This window comes from Molothrus ater, chromosome 4 (assembly GCF_012460135.2).
Source record: "Molothrus ater isolate BHLD 08-10-18 breed brown headed cowbird chromosome 4, BPBGC_Mater_1.1, whole genome shotgun sequence".
NCBI lineage: Eukaryota > Metazoa > Chordata > Aves > Passeriformes > Icteridae > Molothrus > Molothrus ater.
Window position 1 is genome coordinate 27,827,138 of NC_050481.2, and position 15,496 is coordinate 27,842,633.

Here is a 15,496-nt window from a genome sequence, read left to right on the forward strand (position 1 = left end):
TTCTGTCATTTACCAGCAGGGAGAAAATATTTATGTACCTTTCAAAGTCATCTGAAAATAAAAACTACTGCATTCAGTGTTACAGTATGTCACCACCACTGCTACAATTAACTTTTCAAAAAGGTAGCTTTAAAATAATTCTTTTCTTTTTACTCCTCACTCAATAAGCCTTTCCCTACTACAAAGCTCCCAGCACATCTGCAGTGCTATATTCACTATGAATAACATTGATGCTCTGGTGTCACATCAGAAAAGTTCAAGACAATCCTCCATCAGCTGTAGAAACCACAGTGAAACTGGAGGCAGGACTGCTGCACACAAGGACTTTCCAGCCCCTGAAAGCTCAGCACAGAACTGCAGTGGTAACCAGATTGCAATCTGCCCTGTTACTCAGCTCAGCATGATCTTTGCAGTCTCTCCCTCCCAGGGGAAAAACAAAAGGGCTCCTAAAACGTAATACCTTATGTAGGTCATAAGGCAAGAAAAGACTATTTTTGTCATCCAGTCTGATGTCCTATGCTGCAAAGGGGACATAATGTCTCTGAACATCTCCTAACTTTATTTCTTATAGACAGACTTTCCTACTTGGTTTTGAGTCATTTGGGGTAAACTTGGTGCCCAGGAAAATAGTCTAAGTGGTTAAATATCCTTATGTACTATAAATTAAGTCTGAAATAACTTTTCAATGTCCTTGAATCATGCCACAATTTCAGAATAATTTTAAATTAATTCTGGCACTAAGGTATGAAAGTAACTACCAGGTTTGCACAGGAACTTAAGAAACACTGTCAAAGGCCTGAAAAGGTAGAAGGTATGTTACAATGCTGAATAGGGATTATGGTTTTGACACAAAAACAGACTCAGCATGAGGGGGAGATAGCATGTGGATGCTGTACGGCTCAAAATCAGAGCTGTGATCTAGAAAACAGCTACTGAACTTCAAATTAAAGGTGAGGGGAAAAAATAAAAGGAGTTCCTGGGTAGAGTATAGCTGTAATACTTGATTACATCCTGTATCTGAAGCAGCACTCAATTGATCTGATAAAGTTAAAAGGCTGCAGGCTTACATTTATCTGCTCTTTCTGTTTGAGAGATTTGTCTGAAAGATTAAAAGGATCCTGTGAACTCGAAATTGAGTCAATTTCAAAACAAGAGTAGAAAGTTTTTTCAGTTATTTCATGTCCTCCTGCAATCCAGATCCCAGCCAATTTTTATAGGTTCCAAAACTTTACAAAAACTTTATAAGAACATTTTCATACTTCAAAGATGTTTTTTTCCAGTTACTCTTACAAGCAAGAAATGAAACCAATTGGTCAACAACAGGAGCAAATGATGGAAAAAACCACATTAAACCTACAACATCAGCATTACAAAAGCACCTATTTCTCCTTCCAATTCCTTTGTTAAAGAACTGCAGCTCCAGCCCTGCCTGTCCTTCAGAGTGTCACTACCGCTGTCCTAGGCATGTAGCCTTGTACAAGAAGTGTTCCAAAGATGAGGCATCACTCACTCTTTATAAACAGCTTGTTTTTACAGAGCAGTATCTCTCTTTTTTCCAGTTGCTAATTAAAGACAAAATACTCAGATGTGGTACAAATCATACAGACAGCTGAGTACTTACTTAAAAGACTTCAGAAAAAGCCATGTAAAGTAATTTAAACGAATGGGAGCTGAAGATCTGATCCTCTGACTGCGAGGTCACTCTAATGGCAAAAATACAGAGCTTCTAAAGTGATCCAGTGCCTCATATTCAGCTAAATCAGCCTTACCAGTAAAAAGCTCAAATCTCACTGAATTTGATTCAGTAGCTTTTTAAAAGGGGTAAAGATTTATACCAAAGAGTCTGCTTATTCTTGTCTCATGTTTTTTCCTTAATTCAGTTGTTGGGTGATTTTTTGGACTTGGAATCAGCAGTCTATATCACTTTAAATTTAATTCCTATTGGGGACAGGGGAAAAAGCAAATAAATATGCTCTTTTTGTCACCAAGGCTCATCAGCAAAGTAATTTTCCATAAATTCTCCTCCTGAACTCGAAGTAAATGTGCTGAAATCCCAGATTTCAAGAAACTCTTATCTCCAGACTGAGGTATAATTTGGAATAGCCCCAGGACAGACTGGCTGGGCAGTTCTGTTGGTGTGCCTTGGTTCAGGGCTACCTAACTGGTGTGCAGCTCCAGTTCACAAGCCAAAGTGCTCTGTGCCCAAACTCTTGTGCAGAGAGATGGTGCTCTTTAGCTCAGGCACACACCTCTGAACTCCGGGCTGGAGCTCATTTACATCCAGCTCACAAAGAACACTGAACTACAGACTGCAGCCACCCACGTAGATTTGCCCCCGAGGAGATGAAAATTCAGGACATTTCCTTCACTCTGCCGTTTTCAGTAAGCTCTTGTCACACCTAAAAGTGGATCAAGCACTTCAGTGTAAATCATGGATCTGCCCACACTAACAGCAGCATGCAAGATCAGGGCACACATGATAAATGTGTAAGGCCAGTGGAAATTTTCTGCATGAGTTTTCTGACATTTTTTCAAATATATAAAACCCAAGCAAATTGTAAATTTAAAAAATTTAGATAGTTAAGTATGCTGGTGATAATATTAGACTTTGCTGGTTTATCCTTTCTTTTTATACTACTGATTGCTTTTTCCTCTGGATAAAATAGTAATGATGAATAAGCAGTTCATGAATAAGCTTTGGTTTCAACTGTTCTAGACAGTAAAATTTTCCAGTGCTGTGTTACTTACACTAAGTAGGTGAAAATGAAATTTAAATGAAGAATTTTAGGTTGCAATCATGAAACATAACTTCATTGTAACATATTTATTATCTACAACTTCTCTGCTCTCCATAATAACATGCGAAGTTATATAGAATCCTCTGAATATGCAAGATGTTTTCTACATATTAGGATTACTCTTAGCAGAGACAGGGCTAAGCAAAGGAACGTAAGTCCACAAATCATTAAGATAAATTAATCCCATTTTTGATATTATGGAATCTACTGTAATCTAGACTCCATTAGTCAGGACTGTTCCATTAAACAAGAGGTTTTACTCCAATTCCACCTTCCTGGCCAGTGCAAATTTGTTTCAGGTGTAAAGACTGGCATTGCTGCTACAGAAAGAACTGCTACATTAGCTCCTGACCTACACCATCTACTAATATACTATACAGGGAGAGGTTAAACATGTAATTAAATACCAAAACACCTTGCTTAGAGACATAGCAAAGTCTTCAAAACTCCAGCCTTTATGTGAGAGATATGTCTTGATGTGTTCCAGCTTAGTTACGAGTTAGTGACAGTGCAGGGAGAAAAAAAAAGGGTGAAATTGAACAGTCCACATTATGCAAGAGGTCACATCCCATAAATGTGCTTTCATTTTGGCGTCCAATCCATCATCCTATGAAAACAGATTAGGAAAACTGCAATGGTTTTTTGCCCACAGAGGATGTCTATTTAAGGACATCCATGGCAGGTACTAGTAAAGTTTGAGAGAGTTGGCCAAACTCTCACAAAGCAGATCCCAATGTGAACTGCACTGACCACACCATGGCCAAGGGTTTAAAGATCTGTCACAAAACCTCATTTTTTACAGTACAGCCAAAGCTCATGTTACTGTCCTTTCACTGCACTGTGATCAATTACTGTAGGTTTTACAGTGAAAACATTGACACGAGAGTAAAAAAAACCCACCAAAAAATAAAAATAAAATTAAAAAAAAAAACAAAACAAAAACCAAACCAAAACAAAAACCCCAATGCAACAAAAAATTGCAATTTTCAATTGTGCTCCGCTCAGTTAAGACAAAGTGAGCACATTCTGACAAAACACAGAATAGACTTACAGGAAAAGGTGTGAAACACTTCTGTCTTTCCTGGCACCACTTGAATCAAGAACAGGCACTAACAAGCAATGGCCTTGAGGAATTTACTTGTGTTCCCTTGCCAGCCTCTCCCAGCAGGTGTTGCCATGTGGGGATTTGTACTGGGGAAAAAAACCCAGATGCACACAGTGGGATGGGAGGGAAGGGAAGGGATCTGTGTGTGTGTAAGCTATAGATGAAATTAAAAAGTGATGATCAATGAAATTAGAAGGTTTGATGGAAAGCCAAAGAACATTTTGCTTTCTACTTTACTCAAGGAGAAAATCCATTTCCCGTTTAACTCCTTGTCATGCTATTGTGTGACCTACCACACCTTTATAAAGCATCACTTGTATTATTATCATTGCAGATTGGATCAGAATCCAAAGATCTGGCTCAACTGAAGTAAATGATTTTATATCTGAACATTCCAGTGAAATTTCATTCATTGGTTCCTCATTACTGTCAAAATAGGAAAGAAAAAAGCAAGTAGATAATTTGCCTGGGCTAGTAATTTTTCCTAAGAGTTTTGCAAGGCTATATGAAATCAGCTTTCCTAGCTTCTTCTCAAGTCACAAAACTACCAGCCTAGCCTACCTCAGCCAGTGCTGTTTATTTTCCATGATATTATGCTTACACTGGTGCATTAGGAGATGCAACTGTTCCAAACTCCAGCCTTTCCCAAGAACTGCAGACAAACTACACACACACTGAGGAGAACAACCAGGAGTGGCACACACCAAGGCAGAGGTTTATTGCTTACCACTCTTCCCTCCCCTTCTTTCCCCATAAAGGCATAAGAGAGCACCAGGATTAGAATATATTAAGAAATAACACCAGAATTAGAATACATTAACCCTGCTCCTCATGAGAATTTGCAGTGCACCAGTTCAAATATGTAATGGACTAAGAAGACCAAGGCTTACTTTTAAGTTAAAAATACTGAAAAGACACAGTGTAGCTTTTCCACACTTCCACAGAAAAAAAATTTGCTGCAAGAAACACAGGCAAATACAATCCTCCAGTCCCAGAATGATTAATCACTTTTCTAATCTTCATATTAAGCCTCCATAGAACATTTCTTTGATTAACATATTTTAATTTTTTTTTTCCAGAGGAGAAAAAAAAACCCACAAAAAAGTTCAGTGAACACCTGAACATAACACTGTTCCTATTAAAATCAGAGGTTCTATGTTACTTTAAAGGAATTAAGTTCCCAAGAATGGAGTACTCTAGAGATATTGAATAAGGAGTAACATGAACAGGAAAAAAAGGAAAACTTGGTAAATAGCATCCTAGAGTGAAATGGAATAACTAAGCAGACTCATGCTTTGCAATGGAAATGGAGCAACAGAGTAGCTCAAGCCTTGCTAAAACTGCACCTTAAGGAAGAGCTCCATTAGTCTGCACAATGGTAGTGAGGTAGTAGGTGCAGATAACTTACTGCTTAACTGTTGGCAGATAAAAACAGTGCCAAAACAAACCCACACATCTTAAGGCAACTTTATTTTCAAAATCAAATTTGAACATCGGGATTGAAATGTAGCCTGTCGTGAGCAGCTTCATACAAATGTATGTTGCTATGCAATAAGGCCCTATACACATATGTATGATGACACTGGCCTTGACTTTGCAGCATTAATGCTTTATGTCCTTACTTTGACCTGAGGGTATGATTTTTTGTTCTTTTCACTAGAAGCACCAGGAAGTCCACCATGCGAAGGCCCTTCACACACGTATCGGAAACGAAATCCCCTCTGTGGAATGAAGGAAAAGAAACTTGAAAGCTGTACAGAAACAGAGCCAAAAGAGAAACAGCACACACAGAGATGAACACACCCACAAACAAGGCTTGCCCAAATGAAAAAGTTAAATTGTTCATTCATGAAATGCTGGTTAACAAAGCATCGCTGAACTGTAGCCCTAGAGAACCTCTTCTATTTTCACTTTAACACTCAGCAGCAGCCTCATATTTTTCTTTTGGTTAAGTGAAGATATTTTGAAAGAGAGAACTATTTATACTCTTAAAATAGGATAAAAATTCACATGTAGAGAATGCAAAAGCAGATACTCTCTCCCAAGACTGCTGCTAAGTAGACAAAATTGGAACAAATAATAAGGAAGTCCAAAGTACCATAAATGAAAGTACAGGGATGAAACAAAAACACTTTCCTCCTTCTGGGAAAAACATATGAAAGCCGTATCTCTGAGTGAAATCCAGAAACAGCATGAAAGCTTCAGGGGACTCTGGCTGTTTTTCATCTCAGCTACAGATGTCTTTAAATAGATATCTGAATATACTTTAGAGAACTGCAGGATATTGAAAACTAGTCCAGAACACAGCTCTCCATCAACTCCTTTGTTGAACATCCCCTTTATTTTACATGGCAATCAATAAAGCATGACAGATGCAACTCTTAAGTGAAGGTGTCTGGTAACTAACTCTACTTAACAATATATTTCATGTGGTCCTCAATTTTGCTTTCAGATCTACCCTTGAGGCCTACAAGCTCTGGCAAAATCTCCATCTTATATAGGGGTCCCAGTGTCCAAATAGCACCAGTTAATGTTGTAGCCTTTTCCAAGAAACATTCAGCTTCTTTCTAGTAGTAGACCACTCTGAATTCAAAGTCTCTATTAGCTGAATGTGAACAACATGCCTTAAAATTACTCCATAAGCAGAAGCTTCAGTACCTATCTCACAAAAGCTAAGAACTTGTTTACCAAGCAAATGTAAACTTCTAAGACTTTTATTCCGACCTAACCAATTCCCTTCCTAAGGTGAACTGAGTGACCCAGAGTCTGTGTGTTGATCAAGTTGATCAAAAGACAAAGCAACCTCTGTGAAAGGCAGATCACCCTCTGCAGTCAGGACCCATCACTCTGCTGATGGATCACCCTCACCACCCTGCTATAAGCCCCTGCCCAGCTTGCCACATGGGTACCTCCATGAGAGGAGCCCCTTGCTGAGAAGTCACACATGGGAACAAAGGTTTCTCCTTATGGATGGTGCACTGCAGGCCCCACCATGCAAAGGCATGGCCTGATTTGGGATGAACTCAAAACAATGAGGAAGATGCAGCATATTCTTCCAAGAGTTCACAGTACACTGCTGTTCCACTTAGTGCTGTGATGAAGAGCCCTATTCCTGGAGGGATGCTCCAGCACAAAAATATCTTTGGTGTGTGATTGAAACCAATGTTCTCCACTGCCTCCTGACAGGAAGAATGGATTGCAGTATGTTTCTGAAGAAGACCAAGAGGAGGATGGGACAGCTTTTAGCCACTGTCTTCCCCTGTTTACTGAACAGCTGTATAAGGGAGGATTTTGGTCAATTCACTGGGACAAACAGGAAGGGCACCTCCATACTGTAACAGCTTCAGGAGGAATCCTTGTTGTTGCTGGTGCCACCAGCCAAAGGGGAACAATACCCAGACACACTTCAGAGCAATCTTTACCCAGCAATGATTTGTACATCAGTTGCATGAAAACTAACCAGTGCATTGAAATGATTTCTCTGCAGTTAGAGGAGCATAGATCACTGTTTGCCACCTAACAGAAAAAAAGTTTCATTGGAGTACTTATCTTCATTTTTCTTTGATTATTCAAAACAGACAACCATAACAAAAAGAATCTCAAAGGACAACTGCATTTCTTTACAACAACAAAACACAAGTCAGAAGTTCCTGTAACTTGGGAATTAAGTGTTTTTATTTTTAACTTCTTGTGTTTCAAAAACTATAAAACAAATCCTAAAAAATTTTTGTGTTTGATCTACTAGTTTATGTTCCCAAATACTGGGGTACTGAAACAGCCACTTTTAAGATGAAGAATCTATAATTAGCAAGGCATATTTTTAAAACCCTTAGGGTTGGTTTTTTGTATTATGACACTTCCAGAAAGAGATAAAGAACACAGAACAAAACAGGAAATGCTCTAACTACAAAAGTAAGAGTTAAAACTCCTCATGTTCAAGTGCCACATTTGTTCTGAGAGCTCAGACTTTTCTGTGCTCTTTTTTATTTAAGTCATAAGTTTATTCAAAGCTGAATGTAGTAATATAGCTACCTTAGACATTTTCAAAATGTAGTCTTGTTCTTACCTGTTTTGGCTGTTCTATGATTTGAAGATATGGTCCATCTGCTAACATAAAAGAAAGAAAGAAAAGTATTAATAGAAATTATATTTCCATTGCTATAATGAATATATAGGTTGTAGGGGTAAGATACTGTCCTTGAATTACTTGAGATAAAATTTTTGAAAGCATCTAAGTCTCTTCAGAACTTAAATTTCAATAAATTATTTAATCGTGTGTCAGTCTGTTACTCCCAGCTAAAGATCAGTAGTATAAGAAGAGGAAGATTAAGTCAAAAAAGTTAATTTTACTCAGAGAGCCTAAATGGACAACTGATCACTCAGTTAAAACTTGCAATGGTGAATAAGAACAGGATCCTTCCCTTGCCACTGACAGCAGCCTGGCTTCTTGAGCTAAGGTTAACTTCTGTATTTAAACCCCTTGGGCTCTAGAGACTACACTCACCAGCTTTTGGCCCTAGGGCTTCCTACAGAATAGGTGATTTTGAAAGTCAGGAGACAGCCAATGGGAAGCTCTGAGGCATGGGAATACAGGAGGAATTCAAGCTGTCTCAACATGCCCTAAACAGTCAGAACTGCTTTAAAAAAAATCCTGGAACTGAGAAGACTAAACAATTTACATTCTTTTAATAATTTCAGATACACTTTTAAATATAGTGTTCTGCTGGGCCTCTAAAAACACTGAATACACTCAATTTGACTACAAATACAGACTCTCTTTTGATTGAGCATGGTGCCAATACATAGGATTATGTCCTAATAAAATCCTATTTGTGTCTTTTAAAGAAGGCTTCATTAAACAACTTTCAGTCTCATACAGAGGCTAACTTCATACTATAAACCTCATGCAAAATTCACCAGTCTATATAGGTTTTGAGTAGGCCCTAAATCCAATGAGAATTCAGTGCCCCCAGAGTTAAGCATTCATCACCTGATCAAAGCTTAGCTTCAACTCTGATCATTCAGATTATTTACATCAAGAAGGAAAGTTCTCTGGGTGGATGGCTGTGAAACACCTCTTAAAATGCAAGCCACTGATGAGTCTCAAAACAACAGTTCCAAGAGCTATCATTACTTTCCTCTCTCTTGCTAAGCAGTCAAGATGATTTGTATTTCAATGCTAAATATCTGTTTTCAAAGTAGACCCCAAATGACAGCTTCACTGGGAATAACTAAGTAATATTTTTCCAGCCATATTCCTGTTGGATTTCTGTATTATCAGTTCTACTCTGTTAAAGGTATTAATGCTAAGGAGTTAAGCACAGATCTTTACTGAACAAGCTTCTCTCAACATGAAAGTTTGAATAAATACACAATAGATGAAATTAGTATTCTGCTACAGCAGTTAGGTGACTCAGCAACTGAACTTCATGTCAAAGTTACATTGCAAATATTAGCAGTCACAACAAATTCACATTTAAAGATAAATTAGTTCTCAAGTCCATCAATTGTACTCTTCTTTGAAAAAGTAAACAGTGCTTCCTGAAGTAATTAAAAACAATTGCCTCAAGACCATATACACATAATCCTGCATTACAAAGCAGGAAAAACAGTTTGGACTTTAGGGACTTTAGAAGATGCAGAGTAATATTTAGCTTTGGCCTTGTGTTTCAATTTTTGTCTGTAACAGATAGAGTCAAGATGAGCTGAGTTAGGTTTAAGCAATGTATCAGCACTTAAATTTAAGAAGTCTTTTCACAGACCTCTAACCCCCTTCATGCTCTAGGCACCTGAAAAGTTATATTTTAACAATCCAGAAGCCATGTATTTTCTGGGCATTGGCAGAAATAATGCACCAAAAATACAACAGTGTGTAGTTCAACTTTCAACCAAGCCTCCAGGGCATGATCTGGCAAGTAATTGTTCTTTGGCTCTTCTCCTCTCATGAATTCATTTTCAAGACATACATGTTGGGTTAGCATAAAATGCTATTGCTTTCTCTCAAACATTAGCCAGAAAAGAAGTGTCTTTATCCAATGGCTAAATGGCTGCAGAAGTCCCCCAGGACACATCACACCCAAGTTACAGCTTTTCCTCAGAATAAGGAAATACAAACTCCTAAGAGAGGCATGTACACTATCTTGGCACATGGGAAAACTAAGGAAAAATGCTTCATACCACTGAAATGGTTTTCCTTGTGAAAACTCAGGAAAATTGAAAACTTAGGACTGTGGTTATTCTGACCTCTTGGAAAAAAAGGTTTTAAAAAGCATACAAATATGCTGATAAAAAAATCAGGTTTTATATACCAGCACTAGAAAAGTGAAAAAAAGATGCAGCGTAAATGTACAAAGCCAAATTAGATGTCTGTTATCATTAAACCACATTATACAAATAACATAGCAATGTACTTAAAACAGTTTTGTGAGGTCTTATTTTAACCTTTGGGTTCCATGACTAAAGATTTTCCTTTTTATTTTTTTAACAGTGGATAAGTAATTCTCTGGTATAGCATCTGAACCAGACACACAGAGAAGGCATTCTAATGCAAAGCACCTCATAATATCTGAAATGCTACTTAAAAATAAACCAGCGATGTTCAAGAAAACATCCATGTATAAATGGCATATTGTTTTGATTATAAAAAGGATTTTATTAGTGAAAGGTCTCATATAGCTGTTTTCACTGAACTCTGAATATTCCCAGAGGCACATTACACAGCCTAACACTGGCTATGTGTGATTCCTTCTTTCTCTCATCCTTTCCCATGGGGAAAAGAAAACACATTTAGTGTTTTGCACACAGCAGTTTTTAATATTTTGTTTCTATCAGTAGGCTTGTCTTTGTCTCAGCAGACAAAGAGCAGGAACCTGATGATGAACACCTTGTAAGGGGAACTAAAAATGATGAGATTTGTGATGATCCTTTGCTCCACCTGGGAAGGTGCTTGCTTTAAGTTCTTGTTTAAGGAGCAACCCCCTTTTAAATGCTGAACAGCCACAAGAAGGAACACTACTTATGCATAGCTTATGTTCTACTTTTGCCCTACAGAGAGGCTGAAGGACACGATCATGGAGCTGGCTCTAACACAGGCAGGGCTCTCAGGGTTGCCAAGAGCCAGATTTTGACAGGAGTGTCCCTGGTGCTTTGCCTGGCACTGCTGCAGCTGGGAGGCCAAGAACCACAACATGCAGTCCTCCAGCCTGAAGGGGATTTGCCACATCCTGGCCATGCTCGAGGGCTTCTTTTTCTGTCTTCTCGCCTCGGTTGCCACAGAGCGACTCGCATCCCACTCCACTCTGAGTCACAGTCCCACTTCCCCACGTCTTCTTCAACTGCCAAGTTTCTTCATTTTCCTTCCTGCCTGAGTCAGAGGCCCTCCTGCTCCTTGACACTCCCACCACTTGCATTCTTTCTTCCTCTTGACAGGCCTCACCCTACACACACACACACTTCCAAAGGAGCACCCATCCTAGGCTCTCCCTTGATTCCTTCTTCCCACCATAGCAAAGTCAAGGAAAAAGAGGTCTCTGAGGTTGGTGGGATATCTCTGCAAGCCTGGCAACTCTGTTGGACTAGTGGGATCCTGTGTCTAACAGCTTTCTGAGACCTAAAACCATTCAATGTAACCTGCAACAACCTGTGAACAAGCATCATCCCTCACATCCTCTCTGCTGGTGGGCCACCAGAACAGGCATCTCACCCTTGTAATTGCTGTTTTCTCTGTGGACATGGATGGAAAAGCTCATAGCCTGTAGGTTTTGATTGTTAAGTCCCATAAACTCTCTTGTGTCCATTCTGGCAGTGGTACCTTGCTGCTAAAAGCTCAGACCGGAGGCCTAGTGCCTTATCCTTCCTGAAGGCCTGTTGTAGCATTTGCATGTCCTACCCCTGAGGGATTCCCCTGCACAGGCATACTCTCTTGAATCCCAGCTCTTCAGTTCAAAGCATGATGTTTAAAGCAAATGGCACATAAGACTTTGTTTAACCTCTTCCCTTGGTTCACTCTTCCAAACACGAGCACGGGAGTTCTAGAAAAACACCAGAAACTGTATGGAAGTCTGCCCAAGCTCCTGAGGATTAGGGCCACTACTGTGGAACAGGGAAAATGAACACTCATCTCATTTTTGGTGGTGGTCTAGTTTCCTTGAACCTCTAACATTATCTCTCTTTAAAAAAATATGAAAAAAATATATAAGTGCCTTCTTTTTCCCTCTATAACCTCATTTTTCACAGCAAGTGTCACAGAGAGTTGGACAAAGGAGGTTAAAGAAACAGCAGAAAATTAATTTTACCAGCCTCCAGGCAATACTGCTCAGCTCCTAATGGCTCTGCTTCAACTTCAAAGTCTTAAAAACACACCACCGTAATGCCAAGAGCTAGTTAGACCAGAGCCTCTCGAAGCCAGAACAACTACACAATTCCCAAACCCACCTCTAACTGGGGCATATTACATGGCTGTAGATGGCCTTGGATCATCATGAGGGAGTACAGAACATCCAAAATTACAAACCTCTTAGCTCAGAGCTCTGCCCATTTCCTCTCCTTCCTATCCAAAGGCATCACTTTGTTTCTCCACTACACAGTGGATGTCCCACTGATGTGCACCTGCTTTTACTCTAGGTAAATACATGCTGTGGTTAATGCTCCCTCCATCCCCAATGCCACTAAGGATCAGTACCTAACCTACCTAATCAAAGGCAGCATACTTCCCAGCAAGCCAAAGAAGAGGTTGGTTTCATGAGGTACTGCGTTTTCTGCTGGTAAAACTTGATCCACATAACTACTGCAACTTTAGAGCCAAAGTAACAAAAAAACCTAATTTTTATTTAAAACAGACATACAAGAGAGGAAAAGAAGCAAAGACACTTGAGCATTGACAATGATGTTGAGAAAATCAGTGCCCCACCATCTCAAAGGTTTTCTATTATTACTGTAAACATTAATGTGGCAGCAGAACATCTACCACCAGAAAGTCCCCAAATTCCCCAGCTGCTTGTTGATTCAGCTCCACTGGCACGACACAGCAATCCACGGTTACACATTAAACCTGTCTCCTGTGTAATGGGTCTGACATTGCCTTTATGGATGCACAGACTGAAAGATATAGGCACCACAGCCAGATCATGAGGAACAATTCATGTCTTTGCTTCTTCCTGCCTTAATCATCTGTCTGTCCTTGAGAAAAATCCTTTTATTTCACTCTCTCCATGTTCCAACTGGAAGTACTTCTGGAAAACCCCACACGACTTTTTTAACTGACTTTGCTGAATAGAAAGAAATCATTAGTCCCTGCTTGAAAACCACTAAAGTAGAAAATAAAAAATATTATACTATCTTTTAACTGAAGGGCCAGTCCACAGTAACAATGCAGCATATTTTCAAGAAGGGAAGGAAATAAACATTATTGGGATACTGTTCAAGAAACAAACAAACCAACTGCAGCATCATCAGATGCAGCTGAAATGATCAACCCTTTTCGAAATTTTTTTTATTAACTTTTTGTTTGTGATAACATGAAATCCATGATCTGTTACTGAATCCCATTTTGTGCACAAGGAACTTGCCACCTATACTGCAGCAGTAGACAAGAGCAGTTGCACTTATAAATAAAAAAAAGCTTTTTTGAAGCAATTTTTCAAATTAAGGACAGAGTCAGACTTAGCCCAGTAAGAGTTTTCTGTGGCTGCAGAACTCAGTGAATCCTTGACTCCCTGACATGTTTTTGAAAACAGCTGTTTTCTACTTTAGACGATAGTTATCTGAAAATTAGCTTTCTATATCTGATAATTTGTATGGAATGAGTCTGCCATGAAGGTACAGGTAAAAGAGCTCATTACAGGGAAATTTCAATAACCTTATTTGTTCAAAAGAAGCTGGGAGAAAAAATCCCTTGGTCTATAATACACAAGCCCTTTAATACAACACAGACGAATCTTACGGAATAATCTTATGTGCCTTAATAAAAATACACCGTAAACAAATGATTGCAACATTCATTTGCTGGATGTTTTTCCATATTTGTCATGAGCTTTGCTCATGAGAACATTTTATCTTGAAACAAAATTATCTTTTGATCCTTTCTTGCTACTACTCTTTTAAGAAAACAAGAAAACACTAAAACAGTTAGCTTGCTTTAATTTTTATTCTATAAGCAGCCTTTATTGTTACTTTAGGATGGAATTTTACCTGTGAAGGAAAACGTTAAATGCTTATATCATTCTACCCTTAACACCTTCACTGCTGTGAAGTGTATCAAACAATGCCATCGGAAGTGGTTTGCACTTTCAACCAAAGAGAGTCATTTGCTATACATAAGGCACCAGCTACATTCTAATACAACAGAGTCAAACAGATAAGAGAAAGTTGTCATGGTAAAAGACTTGGACAGCTATATTGGAGCTATATTTTGAGAAAAAATTCCTAATTTTAAATTAAAATTTATTTCCTTCTTCCTTTTGTATCAGTTGTTCTAATAGAGTAAGCAGGAGAAAAGAGTTTTCCAAATTCATGCAAGAAGTAATATTCATAAAAAACTTTAATAAGCAAAACCAGACCAAGGTTGATCAAGCAGCTGATACTAACTGAGCTATAAAAAACTTCCAATTGTTCTTACTGTTCTGGAAGCATACTGTAAGAGCTGCTTATCAGACCTTTGCAGAATACTTATTTTCAGTGGTTTGTTGCAAAATTTGTCTGAGCTTTCAAACTAGTGTTATTGTTCAGGAAATTGTCAGGTGCTTCTAATACCACACTGCCACTTCACAGGAAACAGAGAAGTCACTGTGAAGGAAAAACACATTTGAATGGTACAGGAAGTTAATATTCTCTGCATTTTATTACTGAAAAACAAGCACCTTAAGAGCTACTACAACTAATGCAACAGCATTCAAAAGGAAAAGAAGCACATGGTGCAGTCTGCAAACTGGCAATAGCAACATGCAACTCACTGAAGGTTCAAATTCAGAAAAAAGCCTCAACAAAGAAATTTATAAAATTGGGCCACTCAAAGCTCTTTGGTCACTGTCCTGGTTTCACCTGGGAAACTGCTGAAACTTTCAGTTTCTGTACAAGCCACAAGAAAATCCGATTTGTCTCACTGCTGAAAGTTTCACGAGGGAAAGAAAGATGCAAAAAGATGTAATAAAAAACCTAGTTCACAACTTGCAATCTACTATTATGACAAGTTGGTAAACAAAAAAGGCTCTGAAAAGAACTCCTCAAAAGAAAACAAACAGGAAGAATCAGCAGGACAATGGCACCATCAAATAGTAAGGGTTCCTACCTGTTCGTAGTGGTAAGTCTGCAGTGATGTAATTGGTACTGTTAAAAAAAGCATTCATTCCCATGAACTGATCCACTGCAAACATCTATATTGAAAGAAAATACTCTTCATTATTACATATATACACAGTTGCATAAAACATCTATCAGCAAAGCACTTTAAAGTTCTTTGCAAATATTGAGACTGCAAACACCTTGCTGAATTACACAAACATTTTATAGCAATTTTATTTTTGCTGGCAACAGCATTGCAAGCAGAGCTGACAGCACCGACCCAAGTTTCACCAGAATCACGAGACCACACCAACCT

At 38.6% G+C, this 15,496-nt stretch overlaps 1 protein-coding gene across 1 annotated transcript in view; it reads right to left on the reverse strand.

Moving 5' to 3' along the window:
• The window catches only part of NFKB1 (nuclear factor kappa B subunit 1), a 59,055-nt gene that overhangs the window by 31,233 nt on the left and 12,326 nt on the right, over nt 1–15,496 (reverse strand). The window contains exons 3-5 of the mRNA XM_036381736.2: nt 15,188–15,272; nt 7,970–8,010; nt 5,526–5,624 (exon numbers count right to left, since the gene is read on the reverse strand). Coding sequence (XP_036237629.1) covers nt 5,526–5,624; nt 7,970–8,010; nt 15,188–15,272 — 225 coding nt within the window. The remainder of the gene's footprint in view (nt 1–5,525; nt 5,625–7,969; nt 8,011–15,187; nt 15,273–15,496) is intronic.